This window comes from Heliangelus exortis, chromosome 1 (assembly GCF_036169615.1).
Source record: "Heliangelus exortis chromosome 1, bHelExo1.hap1, whole genome shotgun sequence".
In the NCBI taxonomy this organism is placed as follows: domain Eukaryota; kingdom Metazoa; phylum Chordata; class Aves; order Apodiformes; family Trochilidae; genus Heliangelus; species Heliangelus exortis.
The window spans coordinates 1,570,023-1,587,612 of NC_092422.1; the positions used below are offsets into that span (position 1 = coordinate 1,570,023).

General features: G+C 51.5%; 1 protein-coding gene across 2 annotated transcripts; it reads right to left on the reverse strand.

Annotated features, from left to right (window-relative positions):
* Positions 1 to 2,546: 2,546 nt before the first annotated feature.
* Positions 2,547 to 17,106, reverse strand: P2RY2 (purinergic receptor P2Y2). Of its 2 annotated transcripts, none has more exons than XM_071761447.1 (2): positions 16,909 to 17,106; positions 2,547 to 6,175 (listed from the first exon to the last, which is right to left on the reverse strand). In XM_071761447.1, the coding sequence occupies exon 2, from the start codon at positions 6,169 to 6,171 to the stop codon at positions 5,098 to 5,100; it is 1,074 nt and encodes a 357-aa protein (XP_071617548.1). In that variant the 5' UTR covers positions 6,172 to 6,175; positions 16,909 to 17,106; the 3' UTR covers positions 2,547 to 5,097. The 2 variants fall into 2 exon arrangements, with proteins under 2 accessions (XP_071617548.1, XP_071617465.1); XM_071761364.1 differs by lacking the exon at positions 16,909 to 17,106 and adding an exon at positions 11,615 to 14,639.
* Between the last annotated feature and the right edge of the window lie 484 nt (positions 17,107 to 17,590).

A 17,590-nucleotide genomic window follows, 5' to 3' on the forward strand; every position in this document is an offset into this window, starting at 1 on the left:
AGGAAAGGAAAGGAAAGGAAAGGAAAGGAAAGGAAAGGAAAGGAAAGGAAAGGAAAGGAAAGGGGGGAGAAGGAGGAGGAGAAGGAGGAGGAGGAGAAAGAGAAGGAGAAGGAGAGAAGAGAAAGACAAAAGAGAAAGAGAAAGAGAAAGAGAAAGAGAAAGAGAAAGAGAAAGAGAAAGAGAAAGAGAAGAGAGGAGAGGAGAGGAGAGGAGAGAAGAGAAGAGAGAAGAGAAGAGAAGAGAAGAGAAGAGAAGAGAAGAGAAGAGAAGAGAAGAGAAGAGAAGAGAAGAGAAGAGAAGAGAAGAGAAGAGAAGAGAAGAGAAGAGAAGAGAAGAGAAGAGAAGAGAAGAGAAGAGAAGAGAAGAGAAGAGAAGAGAAGAGAAGAGAAGAGAAGAGAAGAGAAGAGAAGAGAAGAGAAGAGAAGAGGGGGCAGGTGTGGATTCTCCAGTGTCTAATATAAAGGTTCAGCTCCCAAATGGGGGCTCCTTTGGCTCTTCCTTCAGAGCATGGTGAGCTGTTTTCTACAAAACTCAGAGCAGCTCAACAGGGCAAAACTGGAGAGAGGAAAACTGGCAGAGGTTGCCCAGGGAGGTGGTTGAGGCCTCATCCCTGGAGATGTTCAAGGTGAGGCTTGAGGAGGCTCTGAGCACCCTGAGCTGGGTGAGGGTGTCCCTGATACTGCAGGGGTTTTACTAAATGACCTTTAGAGGTCCCTTCCCACCCAAATTATTCCATGATACTATTGAAATGATAAAAAATCATCTCAGAGAGACTCAGCCCTTGGAAAACCAAGCCCCAGGAAGGAAAACCAGAAGAAAATCAAAGCCAAGGCTCACTACTGAAAAAAAAAAACTGGACCTACCAAGTGGTTCACCACAACAACCTCTGCCAGATCAGGGCTCTGCTTCCTAGAAAGGCAAAGGCAGGAAGGAAAACCCAATCCTGGGCTGCTGGGAAGGTCTGGCAGAAACTTGCAACCCTCCAGCCCACGTTGCAGCTTGGTTTGCTTGGCAAGAAACCCTCAGTGCTCTTAACTTTCTCCTCCTGCTCCTCGTGCATGTTTAGAAAAAAAGTGGGTTTTGTGGGGTTTTGATTTTTTTTTTTTTGTTCTCCACAGTAAGCACACGATCTCCATGCTCTCTGTCAATGAATATTATTTTTTTGCATTCTCATTCTTGGGTTTGAGTGACTGACAAGAGCTACAGGGAAATCATTGCAGGGACAGCTTGGGTGTGATGGTATAAAACCCACCCAGCTTTGTCCCCAGGGCCTTCACCCCAGGGTGGGACCCCAAATCCTGGGCTGAGTTTGAAGAAAGTGTATTTTGAGATGATTAATTTCACAGTTTGGGGGAGTTGCAGCTCTTTCTTTTGGCTTTTAAGTCTTAAATGTTCTGGCAACTACAGTGAGATTTCAAAGGAGGCTCCCAAGTGAGCTCAGAGCAACCTTCCAATATCTGAAGGGGCTCCAAGAAAGCTGGGGGAGGGCTTTGGACACGGGGGGGTAGGGAGAGGAGAAGGGAAATGGGTTAAAACTTGGAGAGAAAGGGGAGATTGAGGTTGGAGATGGGGAAGAAATTCTGGAATTTGAGGGTGGGGAGAGCCTGGAACAGGTTGAGAGAGTTGGGGGTGTTCAGCCTGGAGGAGAGGAGAGAGGAGAAAGAGGAAGAGAGGAGAGAAGGAGAAGGAGAAGGAGAAGGAGAAGGAGAAGGAGAAGGAGAAGGAGAAGGGGAAGGGGAAGGGGAAGGGGAAGGAAAAAGGAAAAAGGAAAAAGGAAAAAGGAGAAGGAGAAGGAGAGATGTAAAAAAAAGAGAAGAGAAGAGAAGAGAAGAGAAGAGAAGAGAAGAGAAGAGAAGAGAAGAGAAGAGAAGAGAAGAAGGAGAAGAGAAGGTTCTGGGGAGACCTTGGAGCTTCAGTGCCTGAAGGGGCTCCAGGAAAGCTGGGGAGGGACTTTGGACAAGGGCCTGGAGGGATGGGATGAGGGGGAAGGGTTTCCAGCTGCAAGAGGGGAGATGGAGAGGAGTTGGGAGGGAGAAATTGTTTGGTGTGAGGGTGCTGAGCCCCTGTCCCAGGGTGCCCAAGGAAGCTGTGGCTGCCCCATCCCTGGCAGTGTCTCAGCCCTGGTTGGATGGGGCTTGGAGCAACCTGGGCTGTGGGAGGGGTCCCTGCACATCCAGGGGTTGGAACTGGAGGAGCTGGAAGGTCCCTTCCAACCCAACCCATTCCATGAGCCCTGGTGTTTCTGGGCTTTCTGGAAAAGGGGATAAAGTAAAACCCTCCCAAAAGTGCTGCTGGGTCTCCATCAGCCCTCTCCATCTCAGCTCCATCCCCCCTCACCCAAGGATGAGAACATCTGTCTCCTGGAGCACCCAGCTCTTCCATGGACTCCTTGCAGGAGTTTAGATGCTGGAGATACCAACCCTGAAGCCCAGACATGGACAGCTGTATCTGGGAGTTAAAACCTGTCAGTGACACACAACAACCCAATTTCTGTCCCCAGCATCCCCTCTTCTCTGTACCCACAGGAGGAGATGGCAGAAGGGTGCTCATAATAGAAATAAATTTATTTACTATAAGAAATCTGAGTTGTCTGCACGTTACAAAAATAAAAATGTACAGTCATTGTCACAACACTCAATTTGTTGTTTGGGTTTGGGGGTTTTTTTTAGTATAAGTCAGTGCTTTTACAAACAACAACATTCCTATATATGAGAAGTTCCAGTTGGGATCTCTCCAGCTGCTCTCCACCTGAACCTTGTGTGGGTCCATCCCCACGGAATGACCTCCTTGGGGGGACTTTCAGTGATGCCCAAGGCTGTGGTGTGAAGCCAGCTGGGAGAAAAGGTGGGAACCAGTGAGCAGGAGTGAACACTGAGGACATTTTTCTTGAATTATTCAGAGCACGTAACTTGGGTGTTCGTGTTGGCTTTTGGCAAGTGCAGGAGATGAAGCAAGTCCTGGCCTGGAGTAACATTTGTACCAGTTCAGTGCTTCAGTGAGTTAATTTCTCACAATTCTTTGTCTCACCCCACTGACTGGGCTGTGACCTTCCCCATAAAGCTGAAGGGAAAAAAGGGAAAAAAGGTGCTGCCATGGTGCAAGTCCTGGCTTAACCCAACCCTCCCCTAAAATTTCACTCAAGAATCACAGAATATTTTAGGTTGAAAGAGACCTCCAAGCTCATCCAGTCCAAACTTTGACCAACACCATCATCTAACACTAAGCCATGGTTTTAAGGACCAGGTCCAAATGCCTTTTAGAATGAGCACCCTACAAATGTCCTATTTTTCTCTGCTGGTGGTGCTCAGAGTCCCATCCTTTGCCTCCTGTGCTTGTGACATTGTTGGCTGGGACAAGAACCCTCCATAGGACCTTGGTTCCACCAACCTGGGACCACAAGAACCTTCCAAGAAAGCTCCCAGTTGCCCTCAGCTGAACTGGACCAGTTAGGTTGTGATATCTTTATCTCCACCAAGCCACTTCAATAAGGAGGGGTGGGAGAGACTAAGAGGAGGTCTGAAGGATCAGTCAAAACCCAGATCAAAAGTTTTGGCCCAATCCTAAAATAGCCCCCAGGCTGCTTTTACAAACCATGACTCCTCCACTGCTGCAGCACAAACAATTTTCATTTTTGGGGTGAGGAATCAGCATCCTTGTGGCAAAGCTGGCCAAGGAAACCATAGCCCTTGGGTTCTTGGCTCTCCAACCCAATAATTACAGAGAAAAAGATCAAGCTGACCTTCTGGTGAAGTGTTTTGTGGGTTTTGGTTTTTTTTTCTCCAGTTTACTGGGAACTGTCCTGGCTGACGGAGGCAAATCCAGGAGGGACTGAGGTTAAGCTCAGCTCCACGTTGAGCACTGTGAGTCCTAAACCCAGTTTTTAGACTGGGTTTTTAGTTTTTAGACCCAGATTCCCCAGAGAAGGTCCATGCTGTCAGGAAGGGATGTGTCAGTAAGGGCTTCAGGGGAGCACTGGGGTTACTGGGATTACTGGGAGACCAGACAGCAACATCTGGGCAGCATCTTCCCCAGTGGATGGAGATTTTGAACACTCAGCTTGGGCCATTGCATCTTAGCAGTGTTCCTACCTAGAAAGCTTGGACCAGATGATCCTTGAGGTCCCTTCCAACCTGGAATTCCATGATTTTAGGGATGCAGGGGGCAAGCAAGGGCCTTTGCCTCTTTGCTGGAAGCCCAAGCCACGAGTAAGGGGGTTAAAACCAAGACATGAAGAGCTTATTTTAAACTTAAATGAGCTGGAGATGATTATTAACATCAGCAGCTGGAAGAAAGCCCTGGGTTCCTAAAAGCTTTTCAAGGCTGGGAAGCACTAATGGGTTTTTCAGAAGATGCTGACAAGACTGCAGATCCCTCCAGGGCAGCAGTGGGATGGTGTCAGGAAACTCCAGTGAGATGAAAAGTCCACCAGAACCCTTTTTAAAGGGCAGCCAACCCTTGGACAAGAGCTTGGAGTCTTCTCCTGGCTCTGCCAGCAGATGCCAGGGCTTGAAGCTAGGGAGAGAATTCCTTTAGGGATCCAAAGCAGTGGGAGAGCCTTTCCCTCTGCAGGGAGGGAGTTTTGCTCTTGGCATTGGCCTTGACCTCCTGAGCAGAACTGCAGCTGACTCTCCTCATCGACCAAAAACTTTTCCTCCCTTGCCAAGGCACAGAGGAACTTGCTACCTCCATGCCAGGGAATTTGGAGAAGGGCAGATGGGTTTATTTAGGGGGGGACCTTTTGCACACAATGTTTCTGCTTTTAGAACCATGTCATTCAGGGAGTCATTTGTTTACTAGCCTGGTTTTTTTTTTGTTTTTTTTTTTTTTAATTGTAGCAGATTTGGACACCATGACAAAGGTCACCACTGGTGGAGAAACTCCCTTCGGCCATGAGAGAGAGGCAGGCTGGGATGAAGAGGAAGAGATTTGGGGGTTTGTGTGCATAATCTTCCTAAAAAAACCCCAAAATCACACTGGAAAAAGTGCAAGCCAAGGCACTGCAAACACCAAAAGCCCCCCAGGAGCATCCTGACCTCCCTCTACACCTGGGATAAACCCTTCTGTCACGGAGAAGGTGCTGGCCAGGATGGAGCAGAGCTAGGATTTCACATCCTTGGATAAGGTGTCCGTGTCCTCGCTGGTTCCCAGGTGACTGTTGGGGACGATGCCCAAGGCCATTTCATTTTGAGGCTTCCAGGGCATTTTGTTGCCTGCAAACCTCATAAATCTTTGTCCTGCTAAGAAATACAAAATGGGATCCAAGCAGCTGTTGGTGCTTGCGAGGGGCCGAGTCACCTTATAGGCTAAATTTATGGCATTGAGGGTTTGGCAGCTGAGGTCCCAGCTCCTGAAGGAGTAGTACAGGGTACGAGTGACATGGAAAGGAAGGAAACAAACAATGAAGACCACCAGGACGATGATGATCATCTTGACTGACTTCTTCTTGGAGCGGGAGAGGCGGGAGATCCCTCTGGTGGGCTGCAGCAGCCTCCGGGCCATCAGGCAGTAGCAGATGATGATGATGAGGAAAGGGATGCAGAAGAGCAGCACCAGCATCACCGAGCTGTAAATGACAAACTGGCCAAAGAGGTCCTTGCTGGAGGTGTCGTGGCAGGTGATGGTGTCACGCTTCACGCTGGTGGTGACGAAGAAGAGGACGGGGGACTGGCAGGTGACAATCACCACCCAGACAATGACAGAAATCCTCCTGGCGTAGCGAACCTGTCCCCACTGCAAGGATTTCAGTGGGAAGCAGATGCCCAGGAACCTGTGGATGCTGATGCAGAGGAGGAAAAGGATGCTGCAGTAGAGGTTGGTGTAAAACAAGAAGCGGACGATCTTACACAAGCCCACGCTGAAGGGCCAGTTGTCCCCCATGGCATAATAATAGACCAGGAGGGGCAGGGAGACCACGTAGAGTGTGTCAGACACAGCCAGGTTGAACATGTAGGTGGTGGAGGCATTCCAGGTCTTGATCCTGAAGATGAAGGCATAGAGGGCCAGAAGGTTGAGGAAGAGCCCCACGACGCAGACGATGCCGTAGGAGACGGGCAGAAGGACATATTTGAAGTCCTCATCAAATGTGCACTTGTAGGGGTTGTCTCCTGAGATATCTGGCTCCAAGGAGCTGTTGATGACCCTGGTCCAGGCTGGAGTTGTTAGGTTGGCCATCACCCTGGAGGGAAAGCAAAGAGGCTGTAAGGACACAGAGGCAACAAAGCTTGTGAAGGCTCTGGAGAAAAACCCAGAGCAGCTGAGGATGCTTGGTCTGGAGAAAAGGAGGATGAGGGGACAACTTCACTCTAGAAGAAACTAAACCAAGTATTGTAGGTCAGCTGGTCTGGCTAGGAATCCTACAGAGTCACACAGAATCCCAGAACCATTTGGGTTGGAAAGGAGCTCTGGGATCAAAGGAGCCAGGGGGGGTTGGTCTCCCAAGTAAGAAGCAGTAGGAGAAGAAGAAATGACCTCAAGTTCTACCAGGGGAGGTTTAGTTTGGATATTGGGAACAATTCCTTCCTGGAAAGGGTTGTCATTCCCTGTCCCAGGCTGCCCAGGGCAGTGGTGGAGTCCCCATCATCCCTGGAGGGATTTCCAAGCCCTGGAGCTGTGGTGCTGAGGCCATGGGGCAGTGGTGGCCTTGGCAGTGCTGGGTTCAGGGTTGGATCTTATGATCTTCAAGGTCTTTTCCAACCCAAAGGATTTTGTGATTCGATTCCACTGAGTTAAGGAGACCCCGGAACAGGTGACTGAGATAAGAAAAGCCCAGTGCCACCATGCTGTGACACTGTCCTGTTTTGGGCCAGGGTAAAGGTGATTTTCTGTCTTGTACTTTTGCTTTTAGCTAAGTCTCTTGTAAGCAGCTGCACTGCTGAAATGAACAGCAAGTTTCTCAGACAGTGTGTGTTTCTAGGACTGATAACACTTGATGTTTAGAGTTACTGCCAGAGACTGGGGTGCAGAGCCAAGGACACTGCTCAGCTCTGAGGAAACATAAAGAGGTCCCACCTGCATCCCTCCTTTGGGGAGGAACAGACAAGATAGATGCCAGAATTGACCAAACAGAGTATTCCATCCCATACACGTCATCCTCAGGATAAACTTGAGGGATCACGAGGGCCAAGCCAGATTTCCAGCTTCCAGCTGCCTGCCCTTCCTGCCTTTCCTGCTTCCCTTCCTTCACCTGGCATCCTGGGAGGATCCCATCCCTTCCTCTGCCTGTGCTCCTGATCCATCCCATCCTGAATCTGTGTGTTCCTGCCTCCAGCTCCCAACTGCTGCTGACTCCAGGATTCCAGCCTGGATTTTCCCAGAGCTGCCCTGCAGCCTGGGTGGTGACGTGAGGGTTATTGGGGGAAAGGGGGGAGGAATGTGGTATCCCTTTTCTTGTATATTTGTATATATTTAGTAATTTTTCCTATTTATCATCACTGTTTCATTAAAGCTGTGTAGTTCAGTTCCCAACCCATCAGTCTCTCTCCCTTATTCTCTCTCCTTTCTTTATCAGGGAGGAGAGGGGGATTAATAGAGAGCAGCTGTTACTCAGTTTAATTGCTGGGCCAGTCTTAAACCCTGACAGACACACTGGGGGGTCTCTGCAGTACTTATTACTCTATATGATCACCATCCCCTTCTATATGATCACCCCCCTGCTCCCCCAGCCATGGTTGCCACCAATGCTTCTTGGTTGCATCCACCCAAAAGCTACCTGTAAGCTGCAGGTGACACCTGACTGCAGGTGACAACGATTTGAGAGGTGGCAGTGGATTCCTCCTGCCAGAACATTGAGTTGTGGCCTCATTGAGTTGGGTGTTCAGCCCACCAAGGTTGTCCCTAGCATGGAGATTTTATGGCCATAAAGCAGATAAAGGGTGTTTTATTTACCCTCATGTAGCATCTGGAGCATAGAGGAGGAACTAGAGCTGCTCTGAAGGCACCAAGAAAAAAAAAGAGCCCAACCCAGATCTTCTGCAGCCCAGTTCAGTGTCCCCACCACCCTTCCCACCAGGCTCATGCAGAAATTTGGTCTCCAGCTCTACAGAATGTGAAGGATGCTCCATTCTGTGCTTAACCATCCCTGAGAAATGCCTCAACTCAGCACCATGGAAGGCAGGTCCACCAAAACCCCAGGCAGAAAAGGGAAGAAAAGGGAACTGTGCTCTTCTAGAAGCATTTCTTGTGATTTCAGAGGTCCTCAGCTCCTTCTAGGAGACCAAACATCACCACAACATCTGGAGACCTCTGCCATCACATGTTCTCCAGCACAGGGGTTCTGCCTGGGTTGGTTATTGATGATGATGATGATGATTGATGATGATGATGATGGGGTTTTCATGGGGTTTTCATGGGTTTAGTATTGGGCTGATGGTGGCCACCTCCTTGGTCCTGCTTCTTAGCCCTGAGCTTGCTCCTCCAGCGTCACCAGCTTGTGCAAAGCTGCTTTTTGCATGTGAATGAAGATAAGATGAGAAAAAAAATGGACTTGAAAGAGTCTCTGCAGACACACAGAGTCTGGCACTGCCTTTGTCAGGAGGGACAAGGGCCCTTTTGTGCATTGGGGACAGCCCAGGACCCAGCTGACACACGAGCACTCAGTGAGCCCATCAGCCAGGAAGAAATTAAAATGCTTTTTCTTCCCTTCCCATAAAATCCCTCAGTTTGACCTCCCTGCTGGACCCTGTTCTGGGAAACCCGTGGAAAGGGGGTCACAGGGAGATGAATCCAACACAGGAGCTCTGAGACCAGCAGGGGGAAAGGTTTGAGGAGAGAAACCTCTGACTGAGTGTGTGAGATGTGCCCTGACCCAAATCTCAACAAGATTTTAGCTGGAAAAAAACACAATAGTGGCCTTCTCAGCTCTAACCTGGTGCCACTGTGCTGCAGGATGGTGGGGATGTCTCCTTCCTTGCAAACAAGAACTGATTAGACCCAGAGCTATCTCCCAAAATGATTTGGGTTGGAAGGGACCCAAAAGCTCCTCCAGTTCCAACCCCTGGATGGTCAGGGACCCCTCCCACAGCCCAGGTTGCTCCAAGCCCCATCCAACCTGGGCTGAGACACTGCCAGGGATGGGGCAGCCACAGCTTCCTTGGGCACCCTGGGACAGGGGCCCAGCACCCTCAAATTCAAGAATTTCTTCCTAATATTTCATCTAAATCTTCCCTCCTGAAGCTTGAAAATATTCTCCCTTGTCCCATCCCTCCAGACCCTTGTCCAAAGTCCCTCCTCAGCTTTCCTGGAGCCCCTTAAGGCACTGGAAGGTGCTCTAAGGTCTCCCTGGAGAATTCTCTTAGAATAACCTCAGCTTTCTCATCCTGGCTTCATAGGAGAGATGCTCCAGTGGCTTCCTGGGCCTCCTCTGGACTTGCTTCAACAATTCCACATCCTTCACTGGAAGATACAGAAGATGGAGCATGAACTTCCAGCTGAACTTCCAGTTCAGACCCTGCAGGGAAGGAGGCAATGAGGGTCCCCTAGAAGCTCTCAACCTGGATGATCTCTCAGAGAGGCAAATCCTGACAGGATTTAAAAGCCACTTTGGCAACAAAGAGCTGATGGGAAAGGGGTGAAGCAAAGCCTCCAGCCCATCCCATGGGGATAACTCTTGTCCGTGCTCCAGGGACTGGATAAAACAACAGATGTGGCATGGACAGGATCCCTGATGATGTTTCTCCTATCTCATTGCTCTTCCCCTTCCTCAGACCTCAAGCAGTGCTGCCTGAGGCTCCCACTTCCCAGGGCCATGGGCAGAAACCACACACACGCTCACGATCTGCAACATCTGCAAAAACCCAAATATAACTTTGGGAAGTTACTTGGTGATGAACGTGAGCAACCAAGAACCAACTTGTGCTGTCCTGGCCTCAGGGTTTTGCTGCTCCTGCACCCAACTCACCTTTGGTCCCATCACTTTTCCTCCTGCTTCCCTCAAACCCCCAGCAATGGGGTGGGATGGATGAGGTTGACAGTGTTTGGGCAGATGGGGAAACATCTCCCCAGTTTCTTCCTTCCCTCTGAGCCTTGCAGATTTATGGCCAATGATACAGAGGTTGCCCACAGACCTGGCACCAGATTAAACACATCAGACAGGCCACCACGACTGACAGAAACCACACAAGATGCCATAAAAGTCAGAGGGAAGGATTACAGAGCTCTGGAGACCTCAGCATTCCGTGTGGTTTCTCTGTGCCTTGATATCTGCATTCCTGCTGACAACCAACCCATCACCCAGTGGGGGCAAGATGACCCCATCTTCCAACCCACCTTTCTGCAGGCTTATAGAATCCCAGACTGGTTTGGGTTGGAAGGGACCTCAAAGCTCCTCCAGTTCCAACCCCTGGATGTGCAGGGACCCCTCCCACAGCCCAGGTTGCTCCAAGCCCCATCCAACCTGGGCTGAGACACTGCCAGGGATGGGGCAGCCACAGCTTCCTTGGGCACCCTGGGACAGGGGCTCAGCACCCTCAAATTCAAGAATTTCTTCCTAAAGATAATGCACATCTCACCCTTCAGGACAGGGAACAAACAAAACTCTTTGGATGGCTGGAACTGGGTAATCTCAGTGACAAAACCCCGCTCACAAGGCAGCTTTGTTCTTTCTGCCCTCCCTCCTTTTCCTTCTGAAATACCAAACTGCTTCTTTTTTTCTTTCTTTCTTTATTCTTTGCTTTTCTTTTTTTTCTTTTTTTTTAATCTCTATTTTTTCCTGGAATCCCTAGGACAAAACTCTCTGTGTCTGTCTGTGGCTGCATCCCCAGCACAGAGGACGTGGCCGACCCAGGCGTGTGAAGGCACAAAAGCTGCAGCTGCCCCTTCCTCTGCCTATGGGCCAGGCAGCACGAACACCAGAACACCAGAACACCAGACACCAGAACACCAAAACACCTGAACACCAGGTCCTGTGGTGACACATCCAGCCCCCAGCAGGGACAAGGGAATGGAGGAAGCAGCAGCGATCCCTAAGGATGCCAAGCAGGGTCAATAATCATAGAATTCCAGACTGGTTTGGGTTGCAAAAGGCCTTAATGATTATCCAGTTCCTACCATGGGCAGGGACCCCTCCCACAGCCCAGGTTGCTCCAAGCCCCATCCAACCTGGGCTGAGACACTGCCAGGGATGGGGCAGCCACAGCTTCCTTGGGCACCCTGGGACAGGGGCTCAGCACCCTCACCCCAAACAATTTCCTCCTAAGATCTCATCTGAATCTCCCCTCTTCCAGTTTAGAGCCACTCCCCCTCATCCCATCCCTCCAGGTCCTTGTCCAAAGTCCCTTCCCAGTTTTCCTAGAGCCCCTTCAGGCACTGGAAGATGCTCCAAGGGCTCCCCTGAACCTTCTCCTTCTCCTTCTCCTTCTCCTTCTCCTTCTCCTTCTCCTTCTCCTTCTCCTTCTCCTTCTCCTTCTCCTTCTCCTTCTCCTTCTCCTTCTCCTTCTCCTTCTCCTTCTCCTTCTCCTTCTCCTTCTCCTTCTCCTTCTCCTTCTCCTTCTCCTTTTCTCCTTCTCCTTCTCCTTCTCTCCCTTCCCTTCCCCAGGCTGAACACCCCCAACTCTCTCCCCCTGGCTTCATAGGAGAGCTGCTACTCCAATACTGCTATGACTACAAAAAGCAAACCCACCACAATTCTGCAGTGATGGCCACCTTCACAATTCCTTCCTGGAAAGGGTTGTCATTCCCTGTCCCAGGCTGCCCAGGGCAGTGGTGGAGTCCCCATCATCCCTGGAGGGATTTCCAAGCCCTGGAGCTGTGGTGCTGAGGCCATGGGGCAGTGGTGGCCTTGGCAGTGCTGGGTTAAGGGTTGGACTGGATGATCCTAAAGGTCTTGAGCAACCCAAATGATTCTGTGATAAGACAGCACGGGTGAGGAGCCCTGAGATGAGAGGAGCTCAAGGAGAGCAGTGTTGCAATTTCAGCAGCCACGTGCCCTCCAATATCTATCCCTGCAGGCATGTCCATGAGATGCCAGCATCCCAAAAAGCTCCTGTAACAGGATCTACCACAGCCAGGCAGGGGATATTTAGATGAGTCAATACCAGGAGGAAGAGGAGGAGGAGGAGGAGGAGGAGGAGGCAGCTGTCATCGGAGAAGGTCACAGAGGGCTCGTCAGCAGCCAAAGCCAGCACAGTGGGACCACAGGTTAGATCCTGAATCCCCAAGCAAAGGGTTTTATTCCTGGTTTCTTCCTCCCTTTTTTCCAGCATTCCCAGTGCCATCCCAGATGTTCCCCATCCATCCCGTGGTTGTTTGGTGCTTGGCAAGCTGCCAGCAGAAGCAAAAATCCTGACAGCAAAGCAAGCGGCTGGGATGAATCTGTTTGCATGGGAGGGATGGGAGGGGGTGGGGGGAGGCTTGATGAGGTTTAATTGACCTTTCCAAATCATTAATGTGGATTAATCAACCAACAGGACATCTTGGACGTGGCCCTTTGCTCTCCTGGTGAAAAACCCTGGGAAATCTGAGGTTGAAACCACAACCCACTCACCGCATCTCCCCCCCTCCAACTCCTTCCCAGGAGACACCAGCAGAGTGGGGGTGTTTTCCCTGCCCTCATTTATAGCCATTTAGTAGAACTCATCAAAATCCTCCCTCTGGATCAGGAACTACTCGACCTGCTGGGAAGGGAACAACCTGGCAGGATTTTTCTCTCCTTTGGGACCAAAAGGAGGTGGTGTGGTGGGATGCCACCAAGCCTGGCCTGCTCAGGAGATGTGAGATGGGACCAAGCTGGAACCTGAGCCTTCCTAAACTGCTGGGTTTTCATTTGCTTTTCCATCTGGCTCCTTTCCACCAAAATGACCTTCAGTGCCTTTCTCCACCAGGCTGGTTTGGCCACCAGCATGAGCTGAGGACTTGCCCAGTTGTCCTCATCCCCCCACCTGCATTGTTCCCCAGCTCTTCCCTCCAGCCATCCCAAGGCAGGATAATTCCAAGATAGATTTCCAAGACAATCACAAACCAAGTTAAGCAGCTCAAGGGGCTTCACCTTCCTCCTTGCAGGACCCCCAGGCAATGGGTCTGACCCCCATGGGTCTGACCTGCCCTTCCCTCATCCCAAAAATAGACAGAAACCCTCTTTCCTCCCAAAATAAACTTGCAAAGCTTCTATTTTTCCCTTCTTTTTCCCCAAGAAGCACCTCAGAGGGCACTGGGTAGAAAGAAATGGAGCTGCTCCACTGAAGCATCCCTGTGCCTCAGTTTCCCCTCCTCTCCGCAGGCTCAGAAGCAGCAGAGCTGAATTTGTTGTCTCCAGGGAAAGTATTTTGGGGGGGATGGAGTTTAAATTTTCTAGAGGTTTTTTCAGTAATTTCCTTCAAGCTAAAAAAGGGGAGAGGGGGGATAAGAGGGGATAAAAGATATTATGGCTGAAAAAGAACTTTAGGACTTTCTTTGTTGGTCAAACAAAACGTTTTGCTTTAACCCAAATGATTTTTTTTTTCCTGGCAGTTGCTGCTTTCCCCCAAGAAGCTCCCTGAATTAATCTCTCTCTGAGTGGTACCAAAACCTCCTGTCTTTGTCCACACCATGGGAAGTTGCTCTGGATCAACTGAAGCTGTGGCTTTAGTGTAAATTAGATAAAAGCATTAAAGCCCTTGGTGCTCATGCATAATTAAAGCTGCCTCAATTCCCAGCACTGCAGATCTCCAGGGATGGATCCTGCTGGAAGCAACGATCACCCAGGCCAATATTTAATCCTTTCATCAACATTTCCTTTCTTGTGACAGCAAAAGTGATGCTCCTGGGGTGTTTTTTTCCAGCATCTCTACATCAACCACCGTCCGGGAGACCCTGCAGCATCCCTCAGGGTTGGGGGCAGATCCTATTGGAGCCCCTAAACTTTGAATTTTATTCATTGCTGGGGTAAAATGGAGGAGGCTGACACCTTTTAGGCTTCCTGGAGGTAGAAAGCAGCTCTGTGCTCCTTTTTAGACCAGGCATTTCAGTTTGGTTTTGCCTTCCATCATTTTCAGGCGCTCAGAGTCGGACGGAGGGAAGAGCCTGGGAGCAGTTTCTGCTGCTGAGAACTCTTTTTGCCTTACAAACCTTCAGATCTGGGAGAAATGACATTTCCCATAGAGACCTCACAGCCCAAACTCAGGGAGTCACCCATCAACACCACCCACCCCAGCACCACCAAACCCAGCCCTGGGATAACACAATTATCAGGCTCCACCACAGCCCAGGCAGTTACTGGGAAGCCCAAACAGCACCAAACCCCACAGAACCCCTACATGGGATGGACTTGGGGCTGGATATAATTTGCTCCTCCCTAAGGAGCATCCCATATGAGCAAAAGGGTCTTGGTTTCATGGACCAGGCTCCTGTTAAGGTTTCAATGGGAGAAATTCAGAGTTAAGGAGGGACAACGGTGTGGCCAGCAGCACGCTCAGCTGCCAACAAACTATTCATGGCTTTGGCTGGATGTCAATAACTGGAGATAAAAATCACATCAGGCAGAGACAGGGGAAGAGCCACTCAGTGCCAGGACAGTCAAAAATACTTCCCAGGGTTTTATAAGCCACTAAAACCCCAGGATGTGGCCGCGCTCTGGGGCTCGGCACCTTATTTAGGGGTCTCCTCCTTCACTCCAGAGCTCTTCATCCCATCAGTCACTGAGCTGAAGGCCAAAGTTCCCTTTGTTGGGGTAGAAATGAGGAATTGGAACCAGGACAGTCAAAAATACTTCCCAGGGTTCTATAAGCCAGTAAAACCCCAGGATGTGGCCACGCTCTGGGGCTCAGCAGCCTATTTAGGGGTCTCCTCCTTCACTCCAGAGCTCTTCACCCCATCAGTCACTGAGCTGAAGGCCAAAGTTCCCTTTGTTGGGGTAGAAATGAGGAGTTGGAACCAGGACAGTCAAAAATACTTCCCAGGGTTCTATAAGCCACTAAAACCCCAGGACGTGGCTGTGCTCTGGGGCTCAGCAGCCTATTTAGGGGTCTCCTCCTTCACTCCAGAGCTCTTCATCCCATCAGTCACTGAGCTGAAGGCCAAAGTTCCCTTTGTTGGGGTAGAAATGAGGAATTGGAACCAGGACAGTCAAAAATACTTCCCAGGGTTTTATAAGCCACTAAAACCCCAGGACGTGGCTGTGCTCTGGGGCTCAGCAGCCTATTTAGGGGTCTCCTCCTTCACTCCAGAGCTCTTCACCCCATCAGTCACTGAGCTGAAGGCCAAAGTTCCCTTTGTTGGGGTAGAAATGAGGAATTGGAACCCAGGGGCAGGCTTGGTGGTAACAAAATGACCCAATTTTGGCATCCAGGGCCATAAGTGTCCTTCTGGATGAGGGGTTTGCTGGTCCTTGCCTGGGCACAGGAAGGCAGTGGGTTGCCAACTGGGTTTTGCAATAAAGTGATAAGAAAACTGGAGCAGCAAGAGAAATAAGATGTTTCACCCTTAAAAGTTGCCCCTGCAAGTGATGCCACCCAGCTCCAGGAGAAGAAGGTGTTTTTTGGGGTTAGAAGCTATTAAAAAGAGTCTGTTTTCAAAAATGGATTCTCACCAAACCCTTAAAAAAAACCCAAATAAATGAAACAGGCCCCCTGGTGTGTAAATAACTGGAAAAACACAAGCTGGAGTAAAGCTGGGAGTCAGCTCCCTGGCTTTAACCAACAGGGTGTCCAGGAAACCCCTAATCCCCCGCCAGAGAAAGGAGAAACCGAGCAGCAAAAGAGATTATTTGGAATATTTAACACACAAATGATCAAATAATTCAGGCAAAGAGGAGCAAAGGGAACCCAGGAGGTTCCTCGAGTGCCCAACTTGAGGTGTTCCTGCCAGCACCAACCTTGCTGCTTCTTCTGATCCATCCTCTCCATTTTGGGGTCAATTTGGGGGATCTGGGGGGCAGTTTTAGTGGGGTGTGAACTGCCCCCACACCAAGGAGAATCAGGGTTTGGCTCTGCCCTTGCAGTGCCCTGCTCCCTGCTCTGGGTGTATGGGGAACCCTTGTCATCCACGTCACCCACCCAGCAGCAAGTGTCACCCTGGTGTGTGTGCACAGGGTGTGTGTGTGTGTCCCCACCCTTGTCTCTGTGTGTCTCCGTGGCCCCCCCACCCATCTGCATGTGTCCACAGGGGTGCACGGGTGGCACCCCCACCCATGTAGGTGAATGCACGGGGGGAGGGGGGGTGCATGTGTGAGCACGGGTGGGGTGGGTGGCCCACCCATAGGATGCACAGGGGTGCATATATGTACCCCCCACCCATGGGTGTGCATGCACAGGGGTGCACTCGTGTCCCCCCACCCATGGGTGTCCATGCACATGGGTGCACTCCTGTCCCCCCACCCATGGGTGTGCATGCACAGGGGTGCACTCCTGTCCCCCCACCCATGGGTGTGCATACACATACCCCCCACCCATGAGTGTGCATGCACAGGGGTGCACTCGTGTCCCCCCACCCACGGGTGTGCATGCACAGGGGTGCACTCGTGTCCCCCCACCCACGGGTGTGTATACACATACCCCCCCACCCATGAGTGTGCATTCAGAGGGGTGCACTCGTGTCCCCCCACCCATGATACCCCCCACCCATGGGCGTACAAGCACAGGGGTGCACTCATGTCCCCCCACCCATGGGTGTCCATGCACAGGGGTGCAGTCTTGTACACCCACCCATGATACCCCCCACCCATGGGTGTACAAGCACAGGGGTACACTCATGTCCCCCCACCCATGGGCGTGCATGCACAGGGGTGCACTCGTGTCCCCCCACCCATATATGTGTGTATGTGTCACACCCACTCATGTCCGTGTGTGTGTCCCGTGTGTCCCCCCCCACCTCCCATGTACGTTGTGCTCAGGGGGGTGTTCGTGTTCCCCCCACCCCGAGGGTCTCCCCTCCTACCCCCCCAGGACACCCTCACCCCCCTTTCCCCGCACCCACTCGCTACTCAGGTTCGTCCCCACTCACCGGGCTTTGCCGAACCGGAGGCTCGGTACCGGAGGCCTCGCTGCCGGGGGTTCGGTGTCCGATGGTCCCGGTCCCTTCAGGAGGGCGGGGGGGGCAGCTCCATTCCCGGGATCTCCTCCTTCCCTCTCCCGGTGCCCGAACCCGACCACGCCGCGTGTGAGCCGGGAGCGGGACAGGGGCCGAACCTGGGCTTGAACCGCCCCCCCCTGGGGGCTGGGAGAGGGGCAGGACCGGGGCAGGACCGGGACAGGACCGCCCATCCCCGGGGTTGGGAGCTGGGACGGAACCGCCCCAACCCCGGTCTGGGAATGGGACCGGAGCCCGGGGAACCCCCACCACCGACCCTTGTTCCCCATCCCGGGTTGGGGTTAGGACAGGAGCCCCCCCAGCTCCAGGGATGGGATTAGGGATGGGATCGGGGTTGGGATCGGGAGAGGATCAGGATCCCTCTCCCTTTGCACACGCAAAACCATGGATGTGATCACACACTTGGGACCGTGGATGGGATCAGGATTGGGACCCGAGTCCCACTTTACCGGGGCTCCGACCCAATCCCGGGGGATGAGACCAGGACAGAAGATGGGATCAGGGCTGCGACCGGGGTCTGACACATCCCTTCACCCACCCTCCCACCTCCTCCACCCCCCAAGAGGCTGGGTCCCTTCTTTGTCCCCTCCCCACG

Bases quoted from the DNA above. Each gene is read 5' to 3' on its own strand.
- P2RY2 (XM_071761447.1), bottom strand. From the start codon at position 6,171: ATGGCCAACCTAACAACTCCAGCCTGGACCAGGGTCATCAACAGCTCC.